The 18,817-nt window shown below is 40.3% G+C and overlaps 1 protein-coding gene across 2 annotated transcripts in view; it reads right to left on the bottom strand.

Annotated features, from left to right (window-relative positions):
* PTPRO (protein tyrosine phosphatase receptor type O) overlaps positions 1 to 7,405 on the bottom strand; it is a gene marked incomplete at both ends in the record, with an annotated part of 205,202 nt that extends 197,797 nt beyond the window's left edge. For both annotated transcript variants that reach the window (XM_079773487.1, XM_079773488.1), the window contains one exon: positions 7,331 to 7,405. In XM_079773487.1, coding sequence (XP_079629613.1) covers positions 7,331 to 7,405 — 75 coding nt within the window. The remainder of the gene's footprint in view (positions 1 to 7,330) is intronic.
* Between the last annotated feature and the right edge of the window lie 11,412 nt (positions 7,406 to 18,817).

Genomic DNA, 18,817 nt, shown 5'->3' with positions numbered 1-18,817 from the left:
GCTGGTGTAAACAGCCGAAAGTGGTGTGATGGAAATTTGAAGACAGGACAGTGAGATGACAACCTTTTCACATTTGATCTTTATGACCTGTCAGGCCTGTTGACAAAGCAGTTATTCTTAACATTTAAAAAAGCTGGAACTGTCACAGCATAGTGTCTCCTAACATGAAATGGAGATACAAGTAATGTGTGAAAGCTACAACCAGAAATGGTTTGTCTCAAGACCAAATCAAACAGCAAAACAGTTGTCCATGAATGGAGCAGCCATCTCTCAACTGTTAGTAATCTCACCATTTAAGACCAATTGGCAGTGATAATACAGTCAAGATCTAACGACCAGCTTAAGTTTTGAACTAGATGATTTTTAAAAAGTATAGTTTTATGATTCAACGAAATAATTATACGGAATATATTGTTCTCTTGTTATATATTAAGATGATATTGGAAAATAGTGTTAAAGTGAATTTTCCATCTCTTTAATAGTCAAAAACCCCAAAAAAAGTTTTGTATGTACAATGATCTAAACCAGAATTAGCACAATCTATAAAATAAGGAGACTCTATACATTTTTTTCTTCAAGGGAGTTTCTTGAATATCAGTCCTTGATAAGAAAGTTGGGAAGAGTTGCTCTCCTCCATACAACTTCTGATTCTGAAATTTAAATTGTAATTCATTTTGCTGCTACGTTTTCCTTACCATCAAAGTTATATTTCTCATTTTTAAAAAGAGAGAGATAAATAAAAAATATACCTGCTATATAAGTATAGGCATTGTTTCTTAGAATATATTCACTATTTCCATGAATCACTTTTAGAAAAATGATGCTACAGTCAAACTTGGGAAATGCTATACATACATCATAGTTCTCTTTTGGAAGACAAAAATGCATATGAACATACTAAACATTCTGAGATATCCTGGTACTAAAATAATACTAGTTTAAACAGAGTTAAACAGATTATTGCCCCAATTCATGCCATTACAGAAGTGTTTGTTTTCAATAACACCCGCTGACATTGCACATTTTGGAAAATGATGCTCTATACACATTTTTGTTGTTCTACTTATTGATTTTGCGTTGGCAATTTTTACTGTCCTATTTTTTCCCCTCTTTTTATTTTTGTATGTAACACTTATTGAGTGCTTACTGTATTTTCTAGATACTGTTTAAAGTACTTTATGGTTATTATCCCATGTATTCCTGACAATAATACTCTGAGATAAATATGTAACAGATTGTCAAAGGGGCCCCTGAGAGTTGAAATAACTCTTCCCCACATCCTGCTGCTGGGAAGTGGCACAGCTGGGAGCTGAGATGAAATCGGGTCTCTCCAACTTGCTGCTTATGCTCTGAACAAATAAGCAACCAGCTTACTCTTGCACTCCCAGCATGCTACCGCTCCCAAGCTCCACAGACACCAACAGTCTACCTAGTTCCCAACCCAACAATACTTTCCAGACCTTAGTTTACAGGACTCCTCTGTTGTGTTTGAGGTTGCTGGCCAATCCCTCCCACTTGAATTCTGGGTTTCCTTGATTCTGCTTTCCCTGTGTTTCTGTCTGGCTGTTCCTTCTTTATCTTTATAGATTTCTTGTTAAATGTTGGTGCTCCTCAAGCCCCCATCCTGGCTCACTGCCCTTTCTCCTTTGCCCTCTGCTGGAACAATATGGAACCTGCTAGAGCCAAGAGCACCAGGAGAGAAGAGGACAAGAGCCTTGTGTTCTGCCTCCCACCTCATCCCAACCCATTCACCCTCTTACTCATTTCTATTTGTGCCACGGTAACCTCAAATCAATGACACAAGTGTGCAAAGAAGTATCTCACATTTATTTAAGCTGAAAGAAGTGGTACAATGGGTCTCTAAAGCCACCATAGATGAATTCTTTAAGGCTATGCCCTTGGATTAAACACCACCCATACAGATAACTAAGACCAGGGTATAAAAAAGGTCTCATCTCTTAAGGGCCAAGTTCAGGTAAAAAAATTAAAGGATCTCTACCAAAGTAATGCAGAAATCTTTGTCAGTTGTGGTTGGTAGTAGTCATAAAAGAGGGATGAAATAGAAGAGGAAGCAAGAATATTACCTGCATATGTGAGTATTGCCTGAAGTTGCAGGTCACATATAGAGGTGTAGAAAGCTGTTTACCATAGTATTTTAACTCATTGATGAAAATAAATAGCAGTTGAGGTAACACTAATAAATAAATGAGGAACCAGGACTATTATTTTTCTGGAAAAGAATAATATCAGTATTTTGATCTATGATTCTAATGAATTGTTCATATAATGGAATGGTAGCATTTTGTTTTTGATTTTGGTGTAATGATTGCATTGTAATTATAAAGATTTAATTCACATAACAATACTTTTCTCATGTTTTCCTTAAAGATGTGTTCACAAGTCATTATTATATTTAACAAGTCTCAGTCAGAAACCAATTATATAATGTCAAAATTTGAATCCTCTTTATTAAGCCTCTGTTATTGCTTAATATCACATACTAAGTACAGTGAAATACAAAAACTTACAAAGGAAATTTCTTTATTTCAAAAATATTCACAACATATTTGGAGTAATTAAATGAATACATGAAGTGCTTTCCAGTAAAGCTCATCATTGCATTGGGACTATGCTTCCAAAAACGCAACACCATTGGAAGTATGTACCTAAAGGTATTAACTTAGGAAGAAAATGAAAACTAAATATACTGGTACGTGGTCACTGCTGTTAAGTTGCTGCTAAGTCTTCTATTTTGGCACACAGCTGTCAATCACAATGGTTTAGACACAACAACTGTATTTAACACCAAAGATCCTTTGCACACCCTCAAGACTCAAGTTCAAATTGTACTTATAATACTCAAGAGTCAATGTGCTTATAAGTTTAAATAACTTTAGTTGTATATTTAGATGCTAGATATAGTGCTACATTTAAAATAAGTACAATTCATATATTGCTTTTAATTACCTATGTATATAGATGTATATTTTTATGGATCAAAATGAGGCTGAGGTATAGAGTGACTGTTCTATTCTTTCATAAAATAATAATCTTTCACACAACAAAGAACAAAAGCAAATGGATGTGCACCATGAAAACTATTACCACCAATCCCTTATGGAAGCCCTGCCCAATGAATATTTTCCAACTTATTGGGGATGTCACATGTACAGGGTTTCTCTAAAAGGTGGGTAGCAACATTTATCAAAGGACTCAGTGACAGAGGAGCAAACTTTATTCCTATGAGGATGGTCTAGGCTGCTCTGGAAAGATGAAAAGATTATAGTTCATCTGCCAATCTATATAATAAAAACCTAAGCAACCGTTACTGCGGAACAACCAGAATGACTGGTCTCTATGACATGCACTGACCACCAGGGGGCAGACTCTCAAAACAGGAGCTGCCCCCTGGTGGTCAGTGCGCTCCCACAGGGGGAGCACTGCTCAACCAGAAGCTGGGTTCACAGCTGGCAAGTGCAGCAGTGGTGGCGGGAGCCTCTCCCACCTCCATGGCAGCACTAAGGAACAGCAAGCCCAGTGGTAAGGAGCAGCGAGCAAGCGGGTGGTAAGGAGCAAGGGGTCCCTGACTGCGAGAGAGATGTCCGACTGCTGGCTTAGGCCTGTGGAGTGGGCCTAAGATGGCAGGCGGACATCCCCCAAGGGATCTCGGACTGTGAGAAGGCACAGGCCGGGCTGAGGGGAACCTCCCCAGTGCATGCATTTTATGCACCAGGCCTCTAGTATTGTATAATATAGAATGCAGATGAACCTTCAATAAGGAATGTGAAAGTGTGTGTGTGTGTGTGTGTGTGTGTGTGTGTGTGTGTGTGTGAGAGAGAGAGAGAGAGAGAGAGAGAGAGAGAGAGAGAGAGAAAGAGAGTTGTGTAAGGGAGAAAAAGAAAAGGAGAGAGGAGGTCATATGGAAGTGAAGAAAGGCAGACAGACTTTGGGAAGTGGATATTTCTCCTGAATAGAAGTACTATGGCCAGCATCATAACGCTAAACATAAACCTCTTTCAGAGAATATAATTAAGGCCTTCTTTTCAAATTTGATGTTCTTTGGCTAAAAGTTAGGTAAGAGCAGAAATGGAAAGAAATACAGAAAGGACTTTAAGAAAGAAAGAAGGGTTCATGCCAAGCCCATGAGTTTAGGGAACCATTCCAGTTGACTACTAATAAGCATCATTTCAGGGAAAGCAAAATTTACATTCCTATGATGTCATAGTCTACCATTTGCATCTTACTTGAAAAAATCCCAATATAGAGTGAACTGATACAGGAAACAATTGTCAGGGAGAGGTTTGGTAAAGATATGATAGATGACAGAAGTTACATTGTCTTCAAGGGGAATTATGGGAAGATGCATATGAGAGAGACTCAGCAGATAAATATTCCATTTGCATTCATATATGGGTACAAGATTTTGAGATTGGTAGGCTCCCAGTATATTTGATTTAAAAAAGTCTTTTGCTTTTTATTTTTACATATACCATCAATATTGACATATATTTAAAATTTTTATAAACAACATTGTGCTTATGCAACACCAATTATGCAGATATTCACCTTATAATATACAGTGGGTGGTTTAGACAATATGAGATGCCTGATTAAATGTGTACATTACTAAGCCATGGATAAGGAATGATGGACAAAGACATCATGGCCAGGCATGCTTGGACTACCTCAATGAAACTGGTTATAGCTGATTCAAATGTTCAGACTTTCCTACCACTTAATTTGTGAAAAAGATAAAAACTATAAATCAAGCCTCATGCTTGCGTTTCTCTGTGGTTTTTAGAGATTTTCATTTTCATATGAGGATACTTCAAATGGAGTAGTGACTTATTGACATATGAGATCTACAGAGATTTGGGGGTGGGTGGGTGAATGGTTTGTTTCTTACCACACATAGACCTTTTTAGATATTATCATTGAGATTCAATTGACAACGTATTTTATAATCACATTTTCTTCATGTTCCTGTTACTAAATGCATATTAAACTTATTTTTACTGACATGTATTCAGGATCTTAGATGCAAAAGTTTCTCCAAATTATAAAGAAATTATACTATGTACCCAATTTACCATGTAATATACTATTCCCCAAATGTAAATACATAACCCTAGGTGCCCAACTTGCCACTTTGAACATCTCTTGTCAAATATAACAAAATTGGATTAAATGAAATAGCAAATGTGAAATGCCTGGAAGACTGTCTGGCACATCGTGTGTATTCAGTATATATCAGACTGAATGGCACAGAGGTATCCTTCTTTTGGTGTACTTTGTATTCAAGTGACATAAAGCACTGCATTTATCTATAATATATAAAAGGCTAATATACAAAGTGTCCCCTCGGGAGTTCGACCGGGAGACCGGGAGTTCGATTGTTCGCTATGACGTGTGCTGACCACCAGGGGGCGGCGCGGAACATGGTGGCAGCGGCGTGGCACTGAGGGGGTGAGGGAAGGAGGAGGTGGGGTGGTGGGGAGGCAGGGAACCTGATCACCGGCCAGGCCTAGGGGCCCTACCTGTGTACGAATTCCGTGCACTGGGCCTCTAGTATAAAATAAAGGGCAAAGCTTTACAAAATTGTTTGTCCCATTACAACATTCACTTAAATGACAAGCTCTATCCATGTATTTACTATGTGATGAAGTTTACCATAACTGCCGTCAATCTGCAAATGTGCAGAAGTACAGCTACTATGTGGAAGGGACAAGGCGAACGTCTATCACGGTCACTGAGAGTGCCATTATGTTCTCATTGACCATTTTCTCACTCCAATATCAAATTTTTTATGAGAACTTTTGCCACATATTTTACACTTTAATTGCAGCGCTCTATGCCCTCTCCCATTTCTGGAGCTCTCCCCCATTACAAAGGATTCAAGTAAAAACCTGCAGCTGTGCCAAAGGTTGGATTTGGACCAGGTGTCATACGTGTCAATCTTAGCCGTTACTTAGTAAAATGTGTGGTGACTCCATTCCTCACTTTGGATGCATGGCAAGTGTTGCATATACGGGGAGTCATGACAGAATTTGACGGGTAGAAAAATGAATAAGGAAACTGAACTCTAATGCATTGTGGTGTGTGCTCATAGAGTTTCCCCTGGAGTGAAGACATATTAGCGAGCTTATTATTAAACCAGATTCTAAGTAAAATGATTATTTAAACTTAAGAAAAATGTAAAACCATAGTAAATATAATTTAGAATCTCCTCTACGCCCCCAGTTGCTGTTTCTCCCTGAAACTATTTTTTCCATTAAGATAAATGAAAATATGGAATATTTAGAAGTGACACTGTTTTCAACCCGTTGGTCCTGCTCCACAGTCTCCTTGTCAAGCATTCATAATCAATGGCGCATGCCAGCAAGAAGTGACTCTTTGATAAGGGAACATTGGCATCCATCAATGTCTCGTCCATTTCTGAGGAAGGTAGCCTGTGGTGCTGAAAGAATAGCTCCCCGGGACCGGCAGACACAGTTTGCTTTGGGGAGAACGGACAGGAACGACTCAGGACAATGCTGAGGTAGACCCACCGAAGACACAAGTGGTAGACAATTACCTCATAACTTCACACCACTTTCCAAGAAAACATCTAGCTAAAATGTCTAAATTTTTATGTACAGTATAGTTGTCAAACTAGATTTTTTTTTTTTAAGCTGCCCTCTCCGTTTCCTCAAAGTAAAACCCTGGAGTAGGATATTCCAAAGAAGACATGAAAAAGTAAATTATACCGATTTTTCTGCCATTGATTCGAATGTAGAGGCATCATCCTCGGTGCATACAGTGGGGAAAGTCTGGAGACTTTGTAAAGGGTTTTCTCAGGGAGCGAGGAGTCCCCTCTGGGCTCAAGCTGAAAACCATCCTCACGACCCACCCCCAGCAGCCCTAGGGCAGCCGGGGAGCTCAGCGCCCGCCCCCAGGATAATCCCAGCAAAAGGTGAATTAAGACAAAGCAGGCTCACACTCCGCTGGGGGAGGCGGAGAGGTGGAGCAGCGCTGGGGTGCGGTGCGAAGCGGCCAGAAGAAGGGAAAGTGGCCTCATTTTGCCGGAGGAAGCATGATCCCACCAGCCCACCTCTGATGTGGTTAGCCGCGGCGGTAAAAGGGCACAGAGGCTGAAGGCTGGAGGGAGCAAACTTCCCCATTCTCCCACCACGTCCCCTACGAGCGCGGGGACCACGCACCCGCCAGGACAACAAAGCGTGCTCCCAGCCGCGAGGCCATCGCGTCCCGGGGCGCCCAGGTCCGCGGCGGCAGAGCCGGGAGCCGGGCGCGGGCGCAGGCTGGACCGCGGGCGGGGTGCAGGGCTCCCTACCTTGAGCAGCACAAAGAGCCCGAGCAGAGGCAGGAGGCGGCGGCCGCCGCGGGTGCTCGCGGGCAGGTGCCCCATCGCAGCGCGGATGGGGACCCGGAGGGACGGCAGTGCAGGCGGGTGCCCCGGTGGCGGCTCACAATGGAGAACTGGGGCTGCAGCCTCAGACCTGGGGCGCCGAGGCAGCTCCCGGAGGGCGCATGCTGCCTTTCCGGTCTCCCTGCCGCGGCTCTCTTTCCCGTACGGCACCCGGGGTCCTCCAGGAACGTGCCAGGCGCCGCTGTTCTTGAACAGCTGAGGATGGAGCGGGTGGGAGGGGTGGGCGAGGCTCTGCCGCCACCGCGGCCGCTGCTGCCAGAGGAGGCGCGGGTCCGCGTGGCGAGCGAGAGGCTGGGACCCTGTCCCACCTCGCCGGGCTCTCTGGCAGCAGCAATAGTCTCTGGGCTGCGGATTCATAAAGTGGCAGCAGCCTCCCAGCCCTCCCACCAGGGTCCGCCCGCTGCCTCTTATCGCTGGGCTCCGCCCCAACCCCTCCCACAGTCTCCGACTTGGGAGTTCTGTGCCATTTTCCTGACTCCTCTGGACCAACTCAGGGTCCCCATCCCAGTCCCCTCTCAACCTCCCCACATCTGCTCTCAGTCTTGGTTATAAAGGACCAGTAGTAACTCCTGAAAGGGCGTGGTGGTTGTGACTAGCGATGGAGTGAGTGCATGGTGTGTGTGTGTGTGTGTGTGTGTGTGTGTGTGTGTGAGAGAGAGAGAGAGAGAGAGAGAGAGAGAATACAACCCTTCTCTCTTCCATTCTCCCTATCCCATTTAAACACTCTCGCACTCTCCACCCCACACTCACCAAGGAGGATATAGCACAAGTATACACATTTTCCATTTGGAATCAGGAGTTCTTGTAGATTTCAAGGGCCACCCTTTGATACCATTTATCTTATAAATGCAAAAAGAACTTTCACCGTGATGCATATTTTTATATGATTATATTTTGCTATGTTGTCTTTCTATTTTTTTCCCATCACTTCTTTCAGAATTTGCTTAGCTTTTTATGCCTTTGTACACATGTACATATGGACCACTTTAGGGAAACATTAACAGTAAACAGTAAAGCATTCTTCATTAATTTGCATTATTAATACTCCATTAAGTACCACTGTAATTAGACGGCCAAAGACTGTAGGTGTCTACAGTAATAAAAGAGAAACATGCAAATTGACCATCACTCTGCTACACCCACCAGCCAATCAGGAGCGAGTATGCAAATTAACCCAACAAAGATGGCAGCGGCCATGGAGCAGGAGTGAGCAGGAGGCTTGGGTTGCCCCTGGTGATGGAGGAAGCCAAGCATCCCGCCCGCCCTGGCCAGCCCTGGCCTCTGCTCAAGGCTACAAAGTTTCAATTATAGAAGATAAATAAATCCCAGATACCTGCTTCCAGCTGACCCTGGCCTCTGCTCAAGGAAGCGCTGAAAAAAAAAAGAAAAAAAGGAGGGGCTGGGAGCTTGGGTCGCTGGGGGGTGTGGCCAGCTGCAAACAGCCATCATCCCCTCACCCAGGCTGGCCAGGCACCCCAGTGGGGACCCCCACCCTGAAGGTGGTGTGGCCAGCCTGAAAATAGCCCTCAGTCCCTCACCCAGGCTGGCCACACCCCCATGGCCCAATCCCTGTAAATGGGCAGTCGAACATCTCTCGAGGGGTCCCAGATTGGAGAGGGTGCAGGCTGGGCTGAGGGACACCCCCCCCCGTGCATGAATTTCATGCACCAGGCCTCTAGTTATTTCATAATCACAGAAAATTTTCTCCCCATCGTAAGGTATTTTACACAGCTCTTGCTAGACAAAATAGTTTCCTTTGTTTTTATTGCACTTAAAACAAAAACAGTCTTGTGAATCTTCCTAAGAGAGACTCCCAGAAGAATGTGAATGCTGTATCATCAGCAATTTCCAATGCAGTACTTCCAAAGTACGCTATTTTCATAATTCCAAATCAATAAGAATGGGCATTGGCAGCATACAGTGCATGTAGTAATGTGTGCTTCACCAATTGCTTCCAAGTGTTTGTTCTGACTTCATTATCCCAACAATTCTGGTAGGTAAAGAAGGCTGAGGTCATTATCACCAACTCTTTTCCTTGGAATGCTGCTTCTCAGAGAACAGCTAACTGCAGAAAAGCAGAACCTTTTACATGCCCTAAGACAGGCCTTTAACGTGAATCCGCACAAGCTGAAATAAAGCTATTTCCTCTGGAAATAATAACAAGGTTTTTAATGATCAAGAGACTGGAAGATCCTTTTTTAAATCTGTAGGAGGCTTTATTTTTGTTAGGCAAAGCAACCTTTGCCTAAATATCTGAAAATGAATCTATGCCTGTGTAGTTCACACTATCTCTCCTGTAGAAGGAGGAGCAGTAGCAGCCACGGAGCAGGAGTTTCAATCCCTAGGAGACGTTTAATGAGGAGTCAAATGGAACTCTTCCAGTGCCCTTGCCAATGAGGCTGAATTCTGTCCTCCAGGGACCAACTCTAATGTAGTTCAGTATGTTTAGTCCTGGCTTCACTGCTGAAATCGCCTACAAGGCTGTCAGCACTTTCAGTATTAGAGAGTTGCATTTATGGGGGTTGCCCAATGACAAATAGTTTGCTTTATATGGATCACAGGAAAAACCCAAGCCATTGATCTCCAGACCATATTCCACTTGAAAAGCACAGTAATAGCCATGTAGTTTGTCATCCATATCTCACATGCTACAATTATTACCACATATGAACTCTAGATTACGTGTAATATGTTCTTATAATTGAATGCCCAGGCAGCATTTCGACTTTCCATTTATTTGAACATTTGCTTTAGTTTTGCTCTTGATGAACACTGGGTTCTCGCCTAAAAGACGTGTTGACAATTCATAAATTCTGTCTTTCAAAATCAGGATGATTGACAGGCCTCAGGTGAATAGCATGTTTCAACTGCCAAGATATATTATTCTTGTCACACTTGAGAAGCAGTGAAATTTACTACAGAAGGTCATATTTGCTTTTACATGGATCCTCTTTTCCCATTGCCTCCTTTATTCTTCCTAAATAATGCCTATTGAGGGATCTATCTTTTTTTAACATGACTCTTACATAATTTTAAGGAAAATCAAATAAGAATACTGTAACACAGGGCATAGTTTTATGACAAAAATCATCTGCTCAAAAGAATAGGAAAGCCTGAGCAGATATTAATCATTGGACACAAACTGCAGGCTATGGAATGAATGAACGATCCTAAATTAGGGAGGCAGATTGTCATTTTTAGATACTCTTCCCTCTCGCAGTCAGTTATGTACTAGGATTACTGTGTATTGTTCACATGTCCTTTACTTTTCCTAATTTTTTAAAAAGACATTGAACACCCTTATATCATGCAGTTTTATTTCATAGCCTGTTTGTATGTGATGCATTGGCTAATGGACTTTTATAATAATTTTTCTGAACCATTACAGACATTGTTATCATCTACTCACCTAGCTGTTCTTCATAACTAGGTATCTTGATTAATTATAATTTAAAGCATCAGCATCCTGCATGAGAGGATCCACTTTAGCCTAGAAAAAAAGCATGACTAGAACTTGTATATAATATGTCAGCAAAGCAAGACAGATTGCTCAGTGAAAATGGTGCCTGCTGACCCTCCCTTTTCTTCCTTCTTTACTTTCCTTCAAATTAAAGATGTAATGCAACATTTACTATCTAACATGTGTGACAAACAGAATCTACATATGCCTCTCTTAAAAAGTGGTTGCAGACCTGTCTGGTGTTTCTCAGTGATTATAGCATAGGCCTGTGCACCAATGAGTTGTGGGTTTGATTCCCTTGATCAAGGAAGGACACACACCTGGGTTGCAGGTTTGATCTCTGGCCCAGATGGATTCCCTGCCCCAGTAGATCCCCAGTCCCCATCGGGATACAGGTGGGATGCAACAATCGATTTTCTCTCTATCTCTCTTTCTTTCTCTCCTTCTCTCTTTCTGCCCTTCCCTCCCTTCTATCCTCTCAAAAAAATCAATGGAAAAATATCCTCGGGTGAGGATTAATAAAACAAAACAAAACAAAAAAATGGTTGCAAATGTATAATTATGGAAAAGTTTGTCATGGTGATTTCAGGTCATGGTGATTTCAGGTACTGGAGAAACTGTACTGCATGGCCTTAACAGTTAAGGATTCTATGAGTAGGCATAATAACTTTGCAGTGACAATTTTACTTCAAATCAATCACATTGAATCAATTTTCATGCTAAAAATTACAAAGTTAATAATATTCTCTACTCTGTGAGAGAAGGGGTGAAGAAGCCTCTAGTCTGAAGAGGGCTAGAGGATGCCAATGATAAATTAGTGTTATTAACTATCTTAGCAGAAAAATCTAGAGTAAAATTATTTAAGAAAACACGAATGTTCTTGGGGAGATTTCAATGTCCTAGAGAACATCCGCTTTATGAAAGGACATGAAGAAAAGCATAATTGGGAAGCTGTGCATTTCTAGATACACTGTATAGTATTGATATTACTCTTTGACCCACGCAGACCCATATAACTAACGGCACACTTGACTCTTTCCTTGAACGTTTAAAACAGGTTGAACTTTAAAGGTCTGCAACTGAACTCATAATAATTCCTCCATAATTCCCTATCTCCATAAATGAACCAACACCAAACTGAGGCATACTTGCGGTCTCCTTCTTCCCACCCCCAATGGCACCATTTCCAATTTGATTCAAATTCCTGTCATTTTACCTCAAAACTATTTCTTACATCAATTCCCTTCTCTCTATCCCAACCACCTTCATTCTAGTTCAAAATTACCATTACTTTTTGTTGAACTGTTTGTAACCTTCCTAATTGCAAGAGTCTACCTGTAGCATCTATGGCCCCTTCTACTTCTCCCTGAAGCATGTTAGGGGAGTATTTCCATTTGCAGCCAGTTGGAACCAGTTATTGAAACTCAAATCTGATCACTCTGTCTCTTTTACATAAATCCAATCAATGGCTTCCAAACATTTCTAGGATGGTGATAAAATCCTCAGCATGGCCCACAAGGTCAACTATCCCTTATCTGCTTCTCAAGTCTCTTGCCACACCTCCATCTCCTTTGCTCTCTGAATTTCTAAAACTCATGCATAACATGTTTCCTCCCAACACTGAGACACATGTTGTCCTCTCTGCTTGGAATGCTCCTCTCCTCTCTTTCATCTCATCTCTGCTCAAATTTTACTTTCTCATTCTAACCCCATAGTTTAAGGTTTCAAAGCTCATCTAGTATTTTTATCACTATTTGCTTAATGAATATCTCATTCATTAGATTGTAAATTCTATGAGCATAGGAATTATGTTGAGTACTTGATTGCCATTTTCTCCAGAGCACTTAAGTCAATTCCAGGAATAAAGTAGGTCCTCAGAAAGCATTGGTTAAATAAGTAAAGCAGTATAATTTTCAATGATAATTATACTTTCAAACATCAAAATATGAAATATTTATATTAATGGTTTGGTGTGATTGTTCAAGATGGGAAATCAAACTCTATTCCAAGTACACTCCTACTTTCTTTAGTGGGCAATAAGTTACCCATATCTTCACAAGAATTATCCTGGGAAACCTTGTGCAGCCTCTAAGATTTGGTGAATGATCAGGAGAGAAACATGAAAGAGAAAATTATTTTTATTAGCATGATAATTTTACTCAAAATTAAGTAATCCTTCAACTTTTGAATGGATGAACAAACCATGGTATATAAAACCAATAGAATATTACTCAGGAAAGAAAATAAGTGATCTGATACATGCAACAACATGAATGAATTTCAAATACATTAGGCTAAGTGAAGAGAAATCAGATTCAAAAAGCAACCCACTGTAAGAAGCTATTTATGTGTCATTTCAGAAATGACACAACTATAGGGGAGAAAAGTAGATTAACAGTTGTCAAGGGCTGGAAAGATGGAAGGATTGACCATAAAGGGACTTTCAGAGTGATGGAAATGTACTAAATATTGACTTGGTTGGTCATTACATGATGTATACATTTGCCCAAACTCATCAAATTTTACTATAAAAAGAACAAATTTTACTGTTTTTCAATTTAAAAAATAAAAATAATAATTCCCAGCAAGAATTAAGTATGGACAAAAAACATTCAATCTTTTAAAAACTTGTTTTTTTAAAAGACAATATTGCTTTATGTTTATATACATGAGTTTCAGCATTTTAAGAGTGTTTAAAGTGTTAAAATACTTAACAATAACAGTATTTTAAGAAATATTTCAGCTTTCTGATTATGTGATTGCCTCTCCCATATTATCTTGTGACAAAAATCTCAGAATTAAGCTTATGAAATTGCTTAACTCCCCCTTTATCTCCTTTTAGCTGAGTTATTTAAATGGATTATTCATTGAGTTACTCACCAGCCATATATTTTTCAATTCTTGCCATGCTGGGCACAGCTAAGATAAAATACAGCTGTTGACCTCTGGGAGCTTGCAACCTAGTAGGAAAGATGGTATAATAAAAGAACTACAAACAAGATAAAATATAGTAAGTAGAAGCAAAGATAGAAACAAATGCTAAAAGCATTCAGGGAAGGGACAGAGAACTTACACATGTAAAAATTCTGGAAGCTGTAAAGCCCAGGGTATGCCCTAAAATAAGAGTTAGAGAAGTTAGAGTGTTGAAAGCTGCCCATTGCCTTCACTAGCAGAGAGGTGTGGGCAAGGAACCCAGAAGGCTGGTCAACCTTGAGGCTCTGGCAAGGGTCAGAGCCATACACCCACTCTCTGGTGGAGACAAAGGGAGCTGAAGCAACTTCCACCTTTTAGTCTTATGTAAATCCTTGCTGATGGGCTACCATTGAGCTATTACTGGAATTGCCTGCCTAAGGGCTATAGGTGGATCCCAAACCTGAATAAAAGGGATCGAAAGGCCAGAGCAAAGCGGAGTCCTCTCTTGGGCTTCCACCTGGCCCCCAATTCCCAAATTAATATTTTCTTGTCTAGTCTCTTTCATTTGTGTGCTGCCTCCTCCATAACTCGAACCCTGAACCTGAACCCTGAACCACAGGAGATGTGGGGCGGGGGCAGGGGGGGGCACTCACAACTGGCAGCCCAATGTGGGGCACTCACAACTGGCGCCCAATGTGGGGCGATCATACCGGCATTGGAGTAATAAGATCTACATGCACAAAGTCCTTTGCTCATTAATAGCCACATCTGTCTCTTCTTCCTGGCAGCACACAGGTATACTCCATTTCCCAGTTTCTCTTATAGTTAAGTGTTGAGACAAGTCTGAGTCATGGCCCAGGAATTATGACAGAAGTGATGGGTACTTCCAGGCCTGGTCCATAAAAGCCTCAATACATAATCCTCACTCTCTTTTTTTCTTCCTAAATAGAGAGGACTCTAAGGACCTAGAGAAGTGAAGAACCATAAGATGGAAGGAGCCTTGATTCCTGCACATTTGCAAGAAAAAAAGGAACACCAGCTAATCCTCTTTAGACCATGATCTTAAAATTGAAAAGGTATATTTAGACCAGGAGATTGTCATCAGAGGCCAAGGTAAGGGAATGGGGGCTACTAAACTGTTTGAAACAGAAGAGTGATATGATCAGAACTGAATCCTTTAGAAAAACTGATCTGAGTATATTCTTTAGTAGAGTGGAATATAAAAAAGAAAAGATGGAGGGATTAAAGGTTCTAGTAAAAGCAGAATTAAAATGATAGCTGGATTGAGAAAGAAAGAAAGTGAATGCAGAAGAACATCAAGATCTGTGAAGATCTGAACATGCTCAGACTTCATTTGAGTCCTTAACTACATGCTATCACCCAAGAGCCACCCTAGGCAGTACACCAGCCACATGTTGGCACCAACACTGTCATTCATTTTGCTTGTCTGCTTGGTTTGCTTCACTTCTACACACTTGGTCTCCCTGAACTCCATGACATTCAGCTGTAGATCAACCTCATCCCTCGGCTCCCAAGCCCAGCCTAGCCCTTGTCTAATAGTCACAAAGAGAGGAATAAAGCTGCTCTAAACATTCATGTGAGGGTCTTTGTGTGAACATAAGTATCAACCCAATTGCTGGATCATAGGGTAAGAGTATTTTACCTTTATGACAAACTGCCAAACTGTCTTCCAAGTGGCTACAGCACTCTGTATTCCTCCTGCAACGAATAAGAGGTCATGTTACTCCACATCTTTGCCAGCATGTGGTGTTGTTAGTGTTTAATTGCTGCCATTTAGAGTATATAAGCCTCTTCAATGTTGCTTCTGGGCCATTTTTTATTTATTTTTTATTTTTAAAAATATATTTTATTGACTTTTTACAGAGAGGAAGGGAGAGGGATAGAAGTTAGAAACATCGATGGGAGAGAAACATCGATCAGCTGCCTCCTGCACACCTCCTACCGGGGATGTACCCACAACCAAGGTACATGCCCTTGACCTGAATTGAACCTGGGACCTTTCAGTCCACAGGCCGACACTCTATCCACTGAGCCAAACCATTTAGGGCCTGACTCATTTTTTAAAGGACCTCATTAATATTTGAGCATATTCTTACTTTTTCTGGTACTATATGAACAATTTAAAAATCTGTCCTTTGGATAAAACAAATTCAATTAACATTAATCTTGAATTATAACTCATTAAATTATTTGACAGATATCTATTGTGCACTTCTTTTGTGTCAAATTATGTTCTAGTGCTTAGAATGCATTTAAGACATGCATTTAAGCAAAGGCAACAAAACCTAGAAAGCATTGATGTCCCTGATATTTAAGGAACAGCAAGAAGAACAATGTGTTTGGAATGGAACATGTAGGGGACGTTGGCAGTAGATGAGAGTGGGGGGTATTGAAAGAAGATTATGTAGGATAATGGAGATCATTGTAAAGACTTTGGCTTTTAATTTGAGAGATAGGGAACCAGTGTAGAGTCTTGAGCAGAGGAATGATGTTATTTAACTGATGTTTCTGTGTTGGAGTATGCTCTTGGAAGTAAGGTTAGAAGGCCATTGTGTAAAAGAAGACCATTGGAAGAGTATTGGATAAAACAGGCAAGAAAAAAATGTGCAACGGAGGTGCTGAGAAATCTGAGAGTCTAGGTAGTTTTTTTAGGAGGGTAAACAAGATTTGTTCATGAATTAGATATGAATTTGACAAATGAGTAACAGAGGAATCAAGATGGCACACAGATTTTTGGCCTATACAGGAAGAATGATCTTGCCATCATTTGAAAAGAGAAAGATTAAAGGTGAAACAGGTTTTGAGGGGTGAATCAGTGCTCAATTTTAGACATGTTAATTTTAAAGTTTTATTATACACTTAAGTAGAGCTATTGAATAGGAATTAAACAAATCATTCTGGAAATGAGGTTACTCCACTATGGATTGGATAGGTATCTTCAGTGCATAAAATGGTATTCAAAATTGAAACTGTCTGAGCTCACCGATAGTGTAGATATAAAAGATAAAAATATCTAAGGACTGAGAATTACTCTGATTTTCATCTTCTGCCTTCACAGAAAACAGCAATAGGCTCTCTAGAAACAGGTAAAAAGAAAATCCCCCTTCTGCCCCTCTATCAGGATGAAGACAAATTGTCTGCTTGTACATAAATCTGTGGAGAGCTTTTCTTTAATAGCTATATGATAGTATAATCAGTTTACAAAGTAAATGTCATAATCTGACTTAATGGAGCAATCTGGATATGTACATATAGATAAGTATCAAAATGAATTTTCCTATTTGTATGTATGCTTTATTCAACATTTTATCAATAGTGTTTTCAGTCTCATTTGACTTAGTATTTATTTTATATTTACCTAGCCCTTAATTAGACAAAAATCTCTTACTCATTAATTTGTTATTTTATTCAGAAAGTATTAAGTGTCTACTGCATATCAAGTATTTCTGGCTGGGTCCTCTGGCTATTGTTAGTTTTATTACTTTTATATTCTGTATTTTTTTAAAAACTCATTTGGACTTTTTAGTAGAAAGCAAGTGTTAAAATTATTTTTAGAGAGTTGAAAATAGATATGCAAAAATCAAATATACATGCCTCTACTCTGTTTTTTTAGCCAATTCAATGTTAGCAAAATTTCATGTTCAGAAACTTGGTTAGAAAAAATGATTTTACATTTTTTCACTATTAGTACATGTGAAGATTTTATAAAGTCAAATAAGTTCCTTTGAGTTTAAGAAGTCAATTAAGTCAGGGAAAGATAAGTACCACATGATCTCACTCATATTTGGAATCTCATGAACAACATAAACTGATGAACAAAAATAGACCCAGATACATAGAAACATCAAACAAACTGTCAAACCTCAGAGGGAAGGCAGGGGCAGGTGGAGAGGGAAAGAGATCAACCAATGAACTCATGTGCGTATATGCATAACCCATAGACACAGACAATAGGGTGGTGAAGACTTAGAGGAGAGGGGAGTGGGAGAGGGTAATGGGGGGGGGGGGGGCACATGTAATACTTTCAACAATAAAGATTTATTTTAAAAAATAAGTCAATTAAATATTCGAGTCATTTGGTCCTTTGGCAATGACCTTGACAATCTGAAAGATGTCCTGAGAATCTCACTGCTTTACTCTTGGAGCTACTAATTCTTGCAGGTCTCCATGATCCATATCAACTACTATTGGGATTTCAATCCTAAACTAGATACACTGGCCTATCCTTGATATTAAGAGTCCTTGTCGTTTTCATTTGCTTAAATATAAACCCTCAGTGTTACTTATTGTCATTTTTCAGATGATAACTGCAAGGTGAGGTAAACATTTAAAAAAGAGCTTCAGCCCTGGCCAGGTAGCTCAGTTGGTTAGAGCCTTGTCCCGACATGGCAAGTTGTGGGTTCAGTCCCTGATCAAGGCACATACAAGAATCAACAGCTCGAGCTGGTTTGGTTCAGTGGATAGAGCGTTGGCCTGCAGACCAAAGGGCCCTAAATTTGATTCCAGTCAAGGGCATGTACCTCAGTTGCAGGCTACACTCCAGGCTCAGGCCCTGGTCGGAGCTCGTGCAGGAGGCAGCCAATTTATTTGTTTCTCTCACATCAATGTTTCTCAGTCTTTCTCTCTCTCTTCCACTCTCTCTAAATTCAATGGGAAAATATCCTCAGGTAAGTATTAAAAATTAAAACAAAACAAAACAAAAAAACAAGAACCAACAAGAATCAACCAATGAATGGGTACATAAGAGGAACAGTAAAATGATTGGTCTCTTTCTCTCTCTTTCTCTTTTCTCTCTCCCTCTCTTTCTCTCTAAAAATAATTTTTAAAAATGTTTAAAAAGGAGCTTCAGGAGATTTATTTCCAGACAATTCCTAGACTCCCTGGGCCTCACAAATTAGGTGGCTGTGTTGACAAAGATTCAGTGAAAGTGATTCATTTGCTTTGGTAATGCATGGCCCTTCTTAATCTTCCCTTTAGCCTTGGCACTTTAAAATGGT

Source organism: Cnephaeus nilssonii (assembly GCF_951640355.1).
Source record: "Cnephaeus nilssonii genome assembly, chromosome: 6".
In the NCBI taxonomy this organism is placed as follows: domain Eukaryota; kingdom Metazoa; phylum Chordata; class Mammalia; order Chiroptera; family Vespertilionidae; genus Cnephaeus; species Cnephaeus nilssonii.
Note: the sequence above shows the minus strand (reverse complement) of the source record. Positions and strands in the feature narration are given on the sequence as shown.